The sequence below is a fragment of the Maylandia zebra genome, linkage group LG9, assembly GCF_041146795.1.
Source record: "Maylandia zebra isolate NMK-2024a linkage group LG9, Mzebra_GT3a, whole genome shotgun sequence".
Taxonomy (NCBI): Eukaryota; Metazoa; Chordata; class Actinopteri; order Cichliformes; family Cichlidae; genus Maylandia; species Maylandia zebra.
The window spans coordinates 17,081,715-17,098,039 of NC_135175.1; the positions used below are offsets into that span (position 1 = coordinate 17,081,715).

General features: G+C 41.4%; 2 protein-coding genes and 1 non-coding gene across 4 annotated transcripts in view; 2 read left to right on the forward strand and 1 right to left on the reverse strand.

Annotated features, from left to right (window-relative positions):
* Positions 1 to 1,602: 1,602 nt before the first annotated feature.
* On the reverse strand, positions 1,603 to 9,167 carry pex2 (peroxisomal biogenesis factor 2). 2 transcript variants are annotated; one of them, XM_004546518.3, is made up of 2 exons: positions 9,076 to 9,167; positions 1,603 to 3,044 (listed from the first exon to the last, which is right to left on the reverse strand). In XM_004546518.3, exons 1-2 carry the CDS (start codon positions 9,077 to 9,079, stop codon positions 2,056 to 2,058), a joined length of 993 nt encoding a protein of 330 aa, XP_004546575.3. In that variant the 5' UTR covers positions 9,080 to 9,167; the 3' UTR covers positions 1,603 to 2,055. The 2 variants fall into 2 exon arrangements, with proteins under 2 accessions (XP_004546575.3, XP_004546576.3); XM_004546519.4 differs by having other exon boundaries at positions 1,603 to 3,041; positions 9,076 to 9,147.
* A 142-nt stretch (positions 9,168 to 9,309) lies between these two features.
* The window catches only part of LOC101464292 (uncharacterized), a 91,811-nt gene continuing 84,795 nt past the window's right edge, over positions 9,310 to 16,325 (forward strand). Inside the window, exons 1-2 of the mRNA XM_004546520.4 lie at positions 9,310 to 9,786; positions 12,337 to 12,456. Of these exons, the coding sequence (XP_004546577.3) occupies positions 9,556 to 9,786; positions 12,337 to 12,456 (351 nt within the window). The 5' untranslated portion in view covers positions 9,310 to 9,555. The remainder of the gene's footprint in view (positions 9,787 to 12,336; positions 12,457 to 16,325) is intronic.
* trnal-uag (transfer RNA leucine (anticodon UAG)) lies at positions 9,826 to 9,907 on the forward strand. The gene has a single exon. It is a non-coding gene; the product is annotated as a tRNA-Leu (tRNA).

Sequence of the window (16,325 nt, forward strand, 5' to 3'; positions counted from 1 at the left end):
AGATTGCTTTGCATAGCCGCTGGGAATCTGGGCTTCTTCCTCTTTTTCTTCTCCACATGGAGCCTGTGAATTAGAAGAGATCCAAAGACAGATAGGCTTAACTGAGCCCAAGCTACCTTCCGTAAGTCCAGAGCCCTGTTCCAACTTCCAACTAATGCAATCCATGGCCTAACTCAATTAATAGACTTTAATACAGTGTTTCTTCTTTATCTTTTCACTTTCCTGGGGATTGGGGGACTTCAATTAGAGTTGTAGAGTAATGTCAGTGAAAAGGTTGGGATTTTAAGTATGTCTGAATGTAAAGACAATGACCCGGTGTCCCAGTGGCATTAAGGTTGATCATATATGCATCCTTAATCTCAAACATCTCCTTAATCTCACTTCCTGGGACTTGCTGCACATTAATGTAATGCAGTGCATAAAATATTGACAACTCTCTCCTGTCCCTGACTTTATATGCATTAGTGTTGGATTCATTAGTCAAAATGTCCTTGATGTAAAGGAGGACTTTCAAGTATCCATGTGATGAGCCCTGTGTTTTTTACATAATGTCAAACTAATCATGTAGAACGTGCCCCCCTCCTCCAAGGTGTACATTTTATTTTATTCTGGTGAAGGGCTACCTCAGTATTTCTGTAGGTGCTCTAAAAAAACCAAACCAAACCACACAAACACATACAAAATAATTAATTTTGGCCTTGCATTACCACCAAGGACATATACTCTAAAGGCCTGCTGAAACACTGGGAGAAATCAAAATCACATTGGTCAGTAATAAATAATTTAAAATGAGCCCTTCCAGTGCAACCAGCTAGTATTCTTCAGGGAATTCATATACCACACAAGGACAGATATTTAAGTTTACCCTCTCTGTCCAAGGGAAACATTAACCTCATCTGAGTGCAAATGTCTTTCTGAGCTGGTAGATTTGAGACGAGCTCCTTGGCAATAGGCTTTCTATCACGCCTGCAGTTCTGATTGATCGTCTCAGCAATCAGCAATTAAGTACTAGTGATCAGAGCCTGGGAAGGGAGGAGGGGGTGGGAAGGAGAGTTAGGAGGTAGCCTCCCCACCCCGCTCCTGTCTTGTCAGCCCAGGAAAGGCTTCACTCAGCTGGGGTGAGTTTGGCCCGGGGCTGGGCTCACTGGTAGAGGTTAACTCCAGCATAAATAAGCATCTTTGGACTCATTACAGGGATTAGAGAGTAATTCGCCTGCGAGGAAGGAGACGACTGCCAGGGTTTTGGTACAGTTTACTACAGTCTTATAGGGGCGAGGGCCCTGGAGATTACAGAAAGAGAGAGATGGAAATGCAGCAAAAGAGAGAAAGGCCAAGGGAAAAGAGAGGCTGGCTGTCAAGTGTGTGTGCGTGAGTCAATCCAAGCCCCCGGCTGCCCCCTTGATCTTGAGCATGTTGGGGTGCTGTGAAAACGGATAATGGGAGTTAGAACGACCGGCCTGTCTAGAGAGAAGTGTGCTGATTGTTATAACTTTCCCTCATCTCTCTCTCCTCCACTTAACTAAATAAACACCCAAGAGGTAGCACTCTATCAATTTTAATGATGTTGAAATACAATTTAGGCACAAAATACACAACAAATGCTAATTTGGCCATGATGAGAGGCATCAGAAATTCCTCCCATTATTTATTCAGCTGACTTTTTGCATTTTTCATCAGAACAAATATTCCCATTTCAACAAACACACACACACTCATACATACACACACGTCAGCACAGAGCCAATTTGGAGCATAAATCAACACGTTCACTCATCAAATATATGCTCTGTGTCGTTCTCTGCAGTCTGTCCAGTGCACCAAAGACAAATAGTTCCTTCCAAAGTCCAGTTGGAAAAACAGAAGGGGCAGCAGACTGTCAATATGTGCACATATACATTAAACATCACAGGCTGATGCGTGTTCAGAAAAGACATCATGGAGATAAGTCTAATTATAAACTTGTACATGACAAAACCTTTAAAAACAAAACCAAACAAAAGCCAGCGGAAATTTCATAGCAACTTCATTTCATTTCTTCTGTGTGTGAGATGATTATCACCTGTCAGTCATCTCCACCTCCAGCTTGACCAGCTTGGGCTGCCCTGCTTCTGCCCCGCACTTGGGACAAGTGAGATAAGGGTCGGCAATGCTGTGGCTTTTAATGCAGTAGTAGCAGAAAACGTGCTGGCATCCCACCGTATGAGGCATGGTTGGCCACTCTCCGCACAGTCCACACTCTTTCCACAACTCTTGCCCTTCCCTTGCTCCCTCCCCGCTTGCACTTTCCCCCCCAAACACAGCAGACAGTATTGTTGCCTTCAGTTTCTTTGTATTGATCAGTGGGAACAGGAAGATGAGAAACTCTGCAAAGCCATGCCAAAGTAGTTCTCGGTTCATGAACTTGTAGTTTACCTCCCGGGCCACATTTGGCTTACTGAAAACCGTCTGAGCTCCTGTGACTCTTTCAGCGAGGATGGGATGCCGGCCATTCCTTAGGAACACAAGGAAGTTGATCAGATTTGTGAACTTAACAATACCAGCAACAAGCGTCAGCGCATTACGGAGACCCTGATGGAGCAAACCGCTCTCTCTTTCAGACCCAGATCCTTGTGAACTCAAACCCAAGTACGGCAGCAGCCTGTGGGAACGCTCTTGGAGCCAGAGGGGCCCTGCAGTGAGCACGGCCAGACCTAACTTCTGCCTGGGGGATAAAGGCCTGTAACGGGGAGACAGGGAAAATTTGCTGTGGTAGCGCAGGCTCAGTAAAGATTGCCCCACCGTGGCACTGTTAGAATAGAGTGTGAACCTCCATAGGAGCAAATGAAGCAAAACCCTCAGTTCAGGCTCCAGAGGAGTGAGGAAGCCTGGGCGGCAGTTTTGGAAGCACAGCGAGAACTGAGTCCACACTAGCTGCTCAAGGGCTGAGTCTAGCTCGAGGGCATCCAGCTGACTGATACGCAGTACCGGGGTCTGTGGGTTCATATCAAAGTGGGGGCCGTGACTTCTAGCAGTCTTTTTCTGGTCATTCTCACTTCCCAACCCTGCTGAAAAAACACAAACACCCAAAAAACAGAAAACAGTAAGGACATATCAACATGTTCTTTTCAATATTTTAATCAGTAGAAAAAACAGACAAAGTGACTGGGCTCTTGTTGCAGCCTGAATGTAGTTTCTGTTCATGTTGGCCCATCCGTCTTAGATATTATGATACTATGATTCACCAAATATTACTCTGACAAAGCAAACTTTGTGAAAATGACATTTTCCTGGAGTGAACAAGGACAGCCACACGCAAATGGTTAGACATGCTTTAAAAACAGAAATGGAAGAATAAAAAAAAAAGGACTGAATGTAATACAGGCCGAAATCAGATAAAAAGCCAAAACCCCCACAAAAAACAGTCGTTTATTAAGGCCATTTCCCCCCAACACTGATAAATGTTTAAAGCATTTACATCAGTTAATACGTTATTAATGTATAAACAATAGCATATTTAATGTATTCAAATCATGAACATAATATACACCAAGGCTCAACCATTAAAAGGACTACTCGGTCATTGGGAGGGCTGAGGCTCCGGAGGTGAAGCCCATCCTGTTAGGAAGGTCATTTTGTCTTTATACACAGGAAGGGAAATCACTTTTCACATGTAAAACCCGTCCTTAATGCAACCTTAGAGCCTTGCCATGCAGAGGAGCAGGGGGTCTTAGACTGCTTTCCCCTGCATATAAACACACAATCCCCCCTGCACACACACACACACACACACACACACACACACACACACACACACACACACACACACACACACACACACACACACACACACACACACACACACACAGGAGCAGAAGCCCAGGGGCTCCTGGTGCCCGCTCCCTCTAGAGATAGGGGTGTGTGTACAAATCACATCACTAGGGATTAGGCTAACGGCACAGTCTCTGGTACACCGTAAACATCTGCCAAATGTGGAACAATTTTCTCTCCCCTCGATTCGACTCCATATGGGATCTCGCCATTGTGACATCAGGGCTATTTAGTGCTGCATACGTTTCCAAACCGCTCACAGTTCTCCAGTTTTATCTGCCATTTCCTCAAATGAAATACTTAAAGAAGTGAAAGACTAACTAATGCAGGGAGAGACAGAGCAAGAAGGCCACAGAGAGAGAGGGAGAGAGAGACAGAGAGGCCTTTTTTTGACAGTGACTTTTGTGTCTCGCCGAACAGGATTTGTCACGAGGCTTTAAAAGAGATTTCAGCCGGGTAAATATGGCAGTTTTGACAGAAGGAGAGAGATGATGGTCACTTTAGACGTTTTGAGGAGGTGAAAAAAATAAAATTCTAACGTGCGCAGGCAAATCTTGGGTTTATTGTGGTGGTGCACACAACCATCTGTGTATTCAAGATGTTTCAATAGGGCTAGGATACACGGTCCAACTAAGTTAGAATTAGCAAATGAATGAAAGGAGTGAATTCACGCTAAAGTAAGCAGGTATGACAAATTCATTGAGCTGTATTTGAAATGCTGCCATGTTTGGTGACTAGAACCTCGCCTGTGACGGGAATAGAGTTTGGATTAAAAAAAGAAGAAGAAGAAAAAAGGGAAAGAGCAAGAGACGTAGTCTGAGTGTGTTTGCTAACCAGTAAACAGGCACTATTTGTTTAGCCTAATCTGAAAGTTTTTTCCCTTGATGGGAGAAAATGAGCAGATTATGTGTCCTCATGTGTGTGTGAGAGACTATGTATGTATGTCAAGCATAGCCTTGATCTATGCAGAGCTCTAATGCAGCGCAAACTTAATCTATCAGCCCACCGTTACACATATACACACACACACGCACGCAAATATACCGCCAGGTGGTGGAAATCCCCGTCACAGCAGCAGCTCTCTCAGGAGAGTAAACCCGGCCGGGTCCAATAGTCTTTTCAAAGCCTTTTATCGAGCAGTTTACAAGTTATGAATGAATATGTTTTATTTGGGGAAACACAGTATTGACAACCACCTATCAATAGTAATGTGACTATTGTCAAGGGTCTGTCAATATTAATGTAATTATGATGTAGAGGGATCAGAGGGATGCTGGAGTTGGGGGCCAAGTAACATCTCCTGCCCACTGCCATATCAATAGCTGGGATTGCTATTGACAGCTTCCCTTCAGACTTGCAGCACTTGCCAAATATATAACAAGCAGACACTTCAGTCAATGCCGGGCTGCCTATAAAAATTAAGCATTTGAATTTACAGGGCTTTTACCGCGGACAGCTGGAAATCCATGTTCCTTATGTAATAGTCAAAAGTCACAGTCAATGCCAGTGTTTACAGAGTAATGACACGGTGTGGGTGAGAGGACAGACAGCGCAGCATTTGCACGCACAAGGAAAAAATATACAAGGATATGAGCAAAGAGACTCCTTCCATGATGTATTCACACACACACACACACACCCACACACACACAATGATATATTGACTTTATAATTCTCTTGTGGGTCAGCCATCCAACTAACTATGAGACTAAATGCCCTCTTTTGGAGAGTTGATAACTGACAACCAAGAGAGTCAGAAGGCAAGTTAGAAGAGGTCGTTGAAAAAAAAACAACAGAAAAAATAAAAATTTAAAAAAAATCACCTGATATTTCTGAGGTCTTGCTGTTCTATCAGAGCAGTGAAAAATGTTTTCAAAACATTTTCCGGGGTATGTTAAAGGGTATTTTGATTCAGGTCATATGAGCGTTTATTTTATTTTTTCCCTTCCCCTTGTTTCCATAGCTTGTGCATCTTGTTCAGACAAAGATAGCGCACTGACTCAAGGCTGACTGCCATAGCTTACAGACAACCACAACAACAACAACAACAACAATATCCAATCTAACACGGAACACAGTGCAACACCGCTTCAAGGCAAAAGGGGCCATGACCAGTGTGAGGAAGGAGAGATGAGGCAACAAAAGCATACAGCGCATCAGTCTGAAGCCTTGCAGCTGCACTGGGTCCTCTGAAAACTAGACAATGGGCTGTAATGACAGCTACCCAACAAAAAAAAAGACGGATAGGCAAAGACACAGACAAAGATGGATACGTCAGACAAAGCGTCATGAAACCGCCAACTGGGAACTGTGAGCTAATGTCTACTGATATAGTGAAAGAAAAAAAAAAACTTGGGGAAACGATAGCCAAAGAGGGAAAATAAAGCGTGGGTAGGTGGGCAGATAAGCTCAAACCTCTCCCTAGGAGCTGACCTTGAGACAGACACAATCATGGAGGAGGGAACATTTCTGAAGCATACGTGGTTCAGCCCTACTGAGGTGTGGGCATCCAGGGAATACCCTATAGACAGAGGAAGGCCTCACTTTCTTCTTGACCTTGGCTTTGGTGTCTAGGGAGGTGTGAGACTGTTTAGGACAAGGGGACCAAAGGCTGTGGGGGGGATGCTGGGAAGGTGAACGTCTCTTGGGGATTGCACTTTGCTTTTTCTGTGCTCATTGCACACCGGTTGGAAAATGCACAGCTAGAAGTCTGGATGTAGCCCCTCGTGTGGTGTAGCGCTGAGATTCCTAACCACTTAGCTGTGGTTGTTAGTATAATGTATTTGCTGAAATAATGCATAAATGTTCACTTGGCTTTCTATGATGCTTGTAGCAAGAAATAGGCTATGCATTGGCAAAGCATGCTGGATTACAACTTTACATTTTATTCTCTCGCTCATGTAAATTAATTTGTGTAAAAGCTCTGGTGGATAAAACCTATTTCTCTGAGCGCTCCAGTCAGTCAGTCCCCCCCCCTTCTCGTTCCCGCTCCCTCGCTTTATTGCCCTTCTTTCGCCAGAAACAAGTGCGGGGCCTATTAGCCGAGGCTTGCTAATGTCCTCACTATGAAAACGGATGAGAATGTCAGATTTAGAACTTTTAAGAGAGTGATGTCATACAGCAGACCACAGGCATTACGGGGACACTAAGATTACCCAGGCGGTAACCAGACTAATTGTTATGAGTCTGTTTCATGAAAAATGAATGTGTGCAGATGCACAGAGGGGTCTTAGGGCTGTGTGTGCGTCACACACTAATGCTTTATCAAGGCTCTCCTCTTTCTCTAATCACCCAAAACTCCAAGCCATTGGGGTAGGAGCCAAGTTAATGCCTGAATACAAAAAAAAAGGAGAGGAAAAAAAATAAAATAAAAAATTACACATCAGTTAGAACACCACATCTGACACACAAAAAATGTGCTCCGCTTAATCTGGTTTGCTCAGAAGGTGAATTATTTAAGAGAATTAATTGATTTCATGAGTACAAGGTTGAGTATGCTAAGGCTGTATGAGTAATAAGTTCAAGGGTTTGCAGAAAAACAACTTAAAAAGTCATGAAACATTTAGAGCACAGAGAGAGGCACAATGAATGCGAAAAAAAAAAAAAAAGCAGAATGGCTAATAAATGAGAGAACCAAAGTTGTGTCTTTCAGAGGAGTCAATGAGAGAGCAACTCATGCAAATAAAAAGTGTTATCCTCAGGAATATTTGATCTGCACATTTCTTGACGTCTCTTTATGCATGAAAAAACACAGACAATAAAAGAGTAAACATTTTAGCTTTTTAAAAAAACAAAAAGGGAAAAAAATGTGATGGTTAACTGAGGACAAGCCAATAAAATCTACAGGAATGCGAGGGCTACTGCAGGATGTGTTTGTCAATCAAACTCATGGTGCTGGGGCTACATGTAAGAGTTCATTCGGCATGTCTAATTCAAAGTGTGATTGGTTGATTTCCTTCAAAAGTAACACAAAATACCTTCTAGTAATTTACACATTATATATTATTATCAGACAACTAAACATGAAATATAGACTATATTATAGTTAGATTAGCATGCTGGAGCTCCAGCAACACATATGTAAAAAATGGAAATCTTTGTGCCTTCCAGTTCCTTTTAGTCTATTTGACCTTGTAAAATTTAGATTGAACAGTAATGCTAATCTTTTATTACTTTAAATTGCAAATATGAACATTCTTTTTCCAAAATTCATTAAAAGGATTGACACTATACATTGTAGCTTTTAGACTGTGGAATAAATTAATGTTGGATTGATTTTTTCCCCCCTCCAAATATGCACTGATAATTATAGTGCCTTTAAGACTTGCCTTCATCTGGAAACTGTATAAAATAACCTTATGACCCCAGAGTGAGATCACAGCCTAGTTTAACTTGTGCGACTGCCTTAAAAAACACACTCATCAAAGTAAGTGTTTGGCTCCAGAGGCACACACACCACATCACACCACACCACAATCTCATGCAATCAGCCGGTCCACATTCTCCTCATAATAGCGTTGTCTGCTTAATTTTTTTTAAACATTTTTTTAAGCTTGAGCCCATCAGTCTTTAACAACAACAACAAAACCCAAATCTGCTCCATTTTGATAATAAGGCAAGAGCATTATGTGATAATCACAGGAGGGATTAGGTTTTGGCAGAGAGTGTGAGAGCCATACAGTCAAAGCCACTGGAAAAGAGAGATATAACCAAGAGACAGATAAGAGTAGAGCAGTGATGATTGGGATGAGAGAAATGAAGTGAGTAGTCTCCTGAAAATCAATAAGATCAACTTTGCCTTGAATCTCAATGTGGAAGGTTTTGATCTCTGGCACTGATTATTTAAGGGAATAATGGAATTATGTGCGGAGTTGCACAACATACTCTTGAAGGTGCACACAGTCACAAGGTTACCATCCAAAGTTTCAGCTGGTATACACACCTGAACCAGACTCCCGATGAATACTAATTCAAAAACGGTTGGCTGATTGAACACTATGCAGTGGTCACTATACTCATCAACAGCCATCAACAATCGATACGATTTTAAATGAAAGCGTGCAGGAAAAGAGGGGGGACAAGCAAGCGGCTAACACAGACAAAATACTGATACAGCAGCGAGGAGCTGATAACATGTGACGACGAGCCTTAACAGCTCGGGGAAAAAAGCAGACATGCCGCTATTGAGCTTCATGTGGGCATAGAAGAAAATAATGCAGGCTTATGTTTTTTCAGCAGGGTAATGAAGTCATATATTCATATATTTACCCATCGCTTCTCGGGGTCGAACTCAATGTAACCCAGTCTTCCCTGAAATGTCAACAGCACTTGTATTTCCGGGTTGTACATCGTTATCCCGCCTCCTAAAGAAAACTCACCAGTAGCGGGTGTGTACGTCACGTTTTAGAAACCCGTGATCAAAATGGGCCAATCGCACAGCGTAGCGCCAAAGCACTTGTTAAAACCTGCATACCGTCTGGGGAAAAATAATTCAAACTCCTCAGTTGTAGCAACGATACATAGCGACCAACTTGTTAAGAAAAGCCACGGCAATTATTTACTCAGTCTTAAATGTCAAGTTCATTCAAAGTGCCGGGATCTTGATTTGATTTGTTTTTTCCAGGTTACCGTGTACTTGCCTAAACTATAAGATTTTACCAAACCGAGATTATGACTGTTTTTAGCTAGCTTTTTGCAAGCCTTTAAGCAGTTGACTTAGGAAATAGGTTGCAGGAACTTCTTGGAGCAATGCGTGCAGCTTGCGCACAGCCAAGGAAAAGCTCAACATTGTCGGAAACGCTTAGTCACGCTTCTCACCTGTCTTCTTGCTCAGGTGAAAAAGAGCTCATAGTAGCCAATCAGAGTCCCGAAACAGAGCTAAACATTATTAAAGAACTACTAAACGAGTTCAGAGGGCTTCACGAGCTGAAGTTAAGATGCTTGGAGGAGGACACCAGTAGAAGGGGAGAACTACCACAGGTGAGTAGTTGTTGTGCCACATGTGAAATGCACGTTGTGGGTAGCGTGGCCGAGCGGTCTAAGGCGCTGGATTTAGGCTCCAGTCTCTCTGGAGGCGTGGGTTCGAATCCCACCGCTGCCATTATTGTTAGTCCTGGCGTAACATCCGGTTTACGGTAACTAAAGGACAAAGTTAAGAAGTGTAGCATCAGATTTCTTGAGGGAAATAATAAATCCAGACTTTCTGTTCGCACTTTATACAGCTACGTTGAAACACACGAATCCAACCCATTTATTTAAAATAAAGAGCTCCTTAATAGTATCGTGTTTTTTCCTATTAACATTGGAAACAAATGCTAGTCGTCTTAATGACGATTCTGCACACGCCCTTCCAGTAGTCTGGACCCTGGATTGTGAAAGATTGTTTTTATGGGTTCAGACAATTGCATAAAGTACGGGTTAGCAGACACAGTCTCTACAGCATGTTTAGATTTAGGCTAACATCTATTGTCATTAGGCTATAATCCATCCATTACAAATCATACAGCATCCTGTCCACCTTGACTCTAACATCAGAAGATGACCTCTGTCTTGTCAGACAAATGACAGGAGGAAGCGCAGCGGTGCTTTCATAAAGCCGCAGCACTTGTAACAGGTGGCAAATTGCATTATGTTTCCATCTGAGCGGCAGAGATCAGGAACACAGAGCCACACTCATATTTAAAAAAGAGAGGTTTCTAATCATCGGGATCGTCATGTAACATCTTTTAGCAACAGAATGTAGCTCGTGTGAGCTGGACTGTGCATCAAAGCAAAAATAACAAGGTTTCAGAATAGGTTATGGTCAGCCGGCCCCAGTCAAGGGCCAGCTTAACAAGGTTATGATGTTCAGAACCCAGGAGCTCCCAAGTCCTAAAGGTTGATGGGGACACTTAATCATAAAGCGTGTCCGCTGAAAATACAACATCCATTATTGCATGAACCCATTGTAGGTTTATGATGTTTCTTAAAATGTTGAAATGTTTGAGCAACCTGCCAGTTCAAGAATTCATTTTTTTTCTTATGCTTTAGGGCACTTATCATAGCTAGCTTTTCCAAAAGTGAAAAGTAAGTAAGAAACAACAACAACAAACAAACAATGTCAACCCTAGAATGTTACCGTACTGTCACATTTGCCATCTTTGTAAAGTTACTTTCCCTGAAGCTAAACATCAGTATAATGTTATGCATCAGGGGACAGTATAAACTGCTTATTTACTTTTGGCTGTAGGGGACAGATGTTTTTCAGCACAGATGTACAGGTGGTCCTCTAAGGCAATATACTTCTTAGGTTTGTGGCACTTCCTTTTATCGGAGGGACAATCATTGTATGTGTAGGGTATCTGGAAAACTGCAAAAGCTCCTTAAGCTAAGTGCACAGGCTTCTTTTTTTTTTTAACCTGGAATAAGAAAATAAAGAATACGGTTAGGTTATCAGTTTTTGTAAGTAATAAAATCTGAACATTGAAATGCCTTCTTGAGTCTTCCCTACACTTTGAGTGCATGATCACTAAGTATTCCTTTTCCTGTGATAGAGGGCAGAGGTCATCTATTGTGAATCTTAGGTGGGCTTCTGTGTGAAAGCCACAAGGATCTGGCCTCTTTGTCTGGCGTATTCAGCATTATATAAAGGTTTTGGAAAATGAAAAAGAAAAAAAAAGTTTTAAATGTCACAACCAGCTCAGTGAATAAAATATGTCAAGGATTTAGATACTCAAACAGTGCCATAATAACAATAAGGCTTACTGACTTAATGTAAGTAGAATCAAAATAGTCACTGGTGGCTTTTGACGATCTCTCTGTTTCTTATTCTCTTTTATAAACTGTTGTATTTTGGCTCGTTCTTCGACTGTTTTATATGTCTCGGGTACTTGTTGGGATAGAATGAGAGCCTGTGGACATCTCACCACCAACATGTTTTGCACTTGTTGTCTTTAGATGTATTTTCTTCAGTTTGTCAGAAAGTTACAGAGACCCCCAACCTGCCCGGCCATACAATTGATCATCATTTAATGTGTTTCAATGCTAAATCAGATTCTTCATCTGCTCTAAAGACGGGTAAGATGCAACTAAATAAGAAACACATTATTATTTTGTGTTTGCCTGGATCTCTTGCCTTTCCTGTGAGGTGTCACTGGGGATATAGTCCCTGTTTTAACACCAAGAAGGAGTACTACATTTATAAGTGACATGCTGGATTGAGGGGATATATGTTGCTTAACTGCACTGTGGTTAGTGTTTGTGCACACTCCCATATTGGGATTCATCATTTTGACTTTTAATGAACTTTTTATTATTGGATATTTTAATAATAATCTTACTCTGCCCTGTTTATGGCCACCAACTCAGGCCAGCCACTCACTAATCTGTTACAGTATTCACATTGTCCCAGAGAGTCTCTAGGCCTGTATGACCGGGGCCTAACAATTACCATAATCTGTACTCAGCAACTAATTAAACATATAAACTGTCAGCTTATTAAACCACAATAATTAACCACTATCTTATCCTGTTGTACTGTTGCTCTTACAGAAGAAAGTGGACTTCCTGCAGTCTTACGTGAATGACCTCACAGACCACATCCAGGTGCTTGTTCAGACCATTGAGGATTTGCAAAGGGGAGCTGGACAGAACCATGATCGTGTTTTGGCTGTAAGATTTTATAAATGGCTTCATCTTGACACAGATGTAACTGCGCCCAGTGCTTTTTTTTTCCTGGCTCAGAATGGGCTTACAAGAGGTGACTAGCCATGGCAGTAAGCATGACTGATCTGCGTACTCTGAAGGCAAAGTTACCTTGTTACCTTATTTGACAAAAATCGATGCATTTTTCTCTTATTTCTGTTCATTCGATCAACAAAAATGCTATTATGCCTGACTAAAAAAGACCAAAAACCTCTCAGAAAATAATTTTATTACATGATCAAGGGTTGGAGGGCTCTTTTTGTGGCTGACTTAAACCTCCTCTGGTTGCCAAAAATTCCTCTGCACATGAAAAGGCCTCTTGTCTTTGTTTTTAATATATATCTTCTGTAATTTTAGCGATTTTACAGTGTTCTTTTCTTCCTTAATGTGAATTAGAATCTATCCTTGAGACAGATAATGAACTATTGCTTTTGGGTCTTTGGAAAAACTGCCTAAAAAAGGAAAACTTTATTATAGGAGGAACTAACAACATCACCACCACTTGATGTAGTGACCTTAAGTCATTGTTCCATTTTAGTTACGGCCAGGCTTCTATCAATATTCTCTCCTCTGAGTGGATTTTACACACAGAAAAGTAATTATGGCTTATTATACATCAAAGTACTTATCTGCCATTATGTAGAAGGTCAGAGGGCTAGCTTTGTGTGCTCTCTACACCGTTACTACAAAGGTCACGCTAACATAATGCTTTGCATTTTTGAGCATTCAAAGCTGCCCAATTTTAACTTTCATCATTTTAAAACTTAATTCTCTTCACTGACATTGCTTAAGCAACACAAATACCGGCATCTCTGCCGTTTTTCTTCCATAGCACTTTCTCAGATTCCTTTATTGAATAAGTTCTACAATATATGTCTTTCTTGCATATTATAGCACAATACATGCCTACAGGATAGTTTGAAAAGCAAAGACATTTGTTAATTTTCACATTTATTATCAGTAATGGAATTTTAGGAACTTTACTAATTTATTTTTCCATTTCTCAAGCTGATTAAAAACATACAGCTTAAAGGGAAAAGGTGAAGAACAATTTGTAAAATCTATTAAAGTGACATTCACTTAGTTGCTGAGAGTCCTTCAGTCCATCCAGTCATAGTTTTGCTATTGTTTGTGATAACAGCAGCTTCGTTTGGCAGCAAAAGAGACAGGCTGTGAGGGAACATAATAGTTTGTTGCCGCTATCGACCCATCTTCTGAGCCTTTGAATCTCCATTTTCACCCGTCTTACACGATGCTCTCACTGTCTGTTTATGCTACTTTGTATGTTTTCAGGGTCTACATCAGTAAACAAATACAAACAAATGGAGCGTCTCACTCAACAGTCTATTAGGATAGTCAGGGGACAGGATAGTCAGTGTGTTTCTGCTCTGATGTCCATAATGCGAAATCCAATCAAATGAGGAGCATTTAGAGCTACTTATGGACCGTTCCACAATGTAAACGATGCAATGAGCTCTGTAATAGGAGCTTGGCTAACGTCTGATTGAATCGTAGTGTATGGTCTTGTTGATACACAATAGGGCTGAACTCTAATGGACACTAAACAGAGTTTGTTTTGTGGCCATAATATCATAAAATTCAAGGATTGTATTCTGGGTTCTAGACTGTTACAATTAGCCTTTGGTCTGTGCCATCTACAGACAGATGGACATGTCCCTTGCATGCAATACAAACTTGTACTGTACTTGAACACCTGTTTTAACTGAAGGGGTTATAGGACAACCCAGGATTTTAGATAAAGAAGAAATAGTCTTTTTTTTAATGTTTTGAACCTTACTTAAACAAGTTAAACTGTACTAGGAAAACATCTGCAGTGACAGACATGTCTTTAATTTGAGACATGTATTTGTTAGTAAGTACAGATCAGAAGAGGTAAATTGGAATCAGCTGGCATCCACTCAGCTCGTCATGACAAAATTTGAACACCGTCGCCCCCAAAATGTTCCTACAATCATAGATAAAAAAAAACACCCACATGATAGGACAAACAGTTCAATAGCCTGCATTGGAACCCCTGCAGTCTTCTTTTGCGGTTGCCTAAACTGGAAGTCTCCCATCGGCCATGCTTGTTAATCTTTATAAACGGTGGTTGACAAAGGATTTTCTTTGTGTTATTTGTATCGGAGGAGAGAGCAAAACCAGTTACAACAAGTGATGACAACAAATTTGCTCACTGAATGCCAGCAATGTCTCCAGCTGTGATGAGGCTCCAATTTTTGTGTGTGTGTGTGTGTGTGTGTGTGTGTTTCACAAAGCGACTATTTATGACATTCCCATAAACCACAGAACAGGGGCTATTAAAATCTTAAAGCCTGGGAACCAAATGATAAAATTGGTCTCATGACTTAATTTTTGCTAATGAGAGCACAATTTTTCTTGTCATGTGGAGCTTTCTTCATAGCAGGACTCTCAAGGCCCAGTTTTCTTCCTGGGTTGTAGTTACATGTAAATGAAACATGTAAGTATGCAGGCTACAGCGCATATCAGCCCTGCATTAAGGATGACCACAACTTTAGAGTTCTGACATCTGGTCTACTTGAAAATACATACATACCGGTGCATTAAGACTATCTGTCAAAAATATGTTGAAGAAAATGATTGTAATAGAAGTACTGATGTAGCGTGCTTCCTAACTGATTAAGCTGTGGTTAGCTTGTATATGATTCATGCTGCGAACTTGGTGCAGTAGAAGCGTTTCAAAGAACACCTGTCCAACCCTACATAGCAGTGACTGCTGAAACCTAATTCAGGTTAGCATTAAAAACAGTCTATGATCTCTGTGACCTTTATCAACCCCCCCAAACTCCACTTCCCCCAACAAATACATGCACACATGCACGCACCTCACACACGCTTCAGCATTCGCGTTTGTGGCAGGTGCTCTGAGGGAACAAGGCAGTGAAAGTGAGAAAGACAGAGCAGGGGAGGTCACGGGGGTCACGGTGGTTGACTATGCTAATGCTGTTGTTAATGACTTTGCTGTGAGTGATAATTTATTGTCTTCATTACCATATTAACTCCATAGCACCCCTCCACACCCAAGAGCCCTAAGTCTCTCTTTCTCTCTGTCTATGCAGTAATGGATGCCCCTGTTTGATCCTTGGAATAATGAACTAATTAGCTTAATTAAAATCAATATAGGTGCCAATACCAGGTTAGACCTTTCAGGGACGCCATCTCTATCTGCAGGAGAAGGGGTTTTCAGAAAGAGAGGGTGAAACAGGATGGATGGCAGGGGGTAGAGGGGCCACACATAATAAATAAAGAGATGATGATGAGGAGGACTGACAGGTAGACAGATACACAGTATAAGGCCATATGCACACTACATCAATGCTGTTATGTTTACACCTGTAGACCTACACTGCTTTGGTATTTTAGGACCCATAAAACAGATCCGCAATGACCCAGTTTTAGTTTACAGATGGAGTTTTGGAAACAGCGATGTCAACGCCCATGTTTGCAGCCTGCAGTCACCGTGTGTCCATTCCTTGTGTCATGCACAAAGCACACAATCCTTGCCCATAAGAAGACAAAGACTTCAGCTTTAACTAGAAGTGTTAAATTAAACTTGGATAACAAATTATATGCGTCTGTTTGGTCAAGGAATATGCGTTTATTTAAGCGATTTTCAAATGGTGTTATCAACTTTGCCAGTGTGGATGTAGTTAAAAGGAAGAAGAATGAAAAACATTGAATTTGAATGAGAATGAGTGACAGGTTTGAAAAGGTAAATTGTAAAAAAAAAAAAAATGCATGCAAGAAGGGGCAGAAAATATCGGAGGAGTGGAGGGAGCCACAGAGAAGGGGGACTA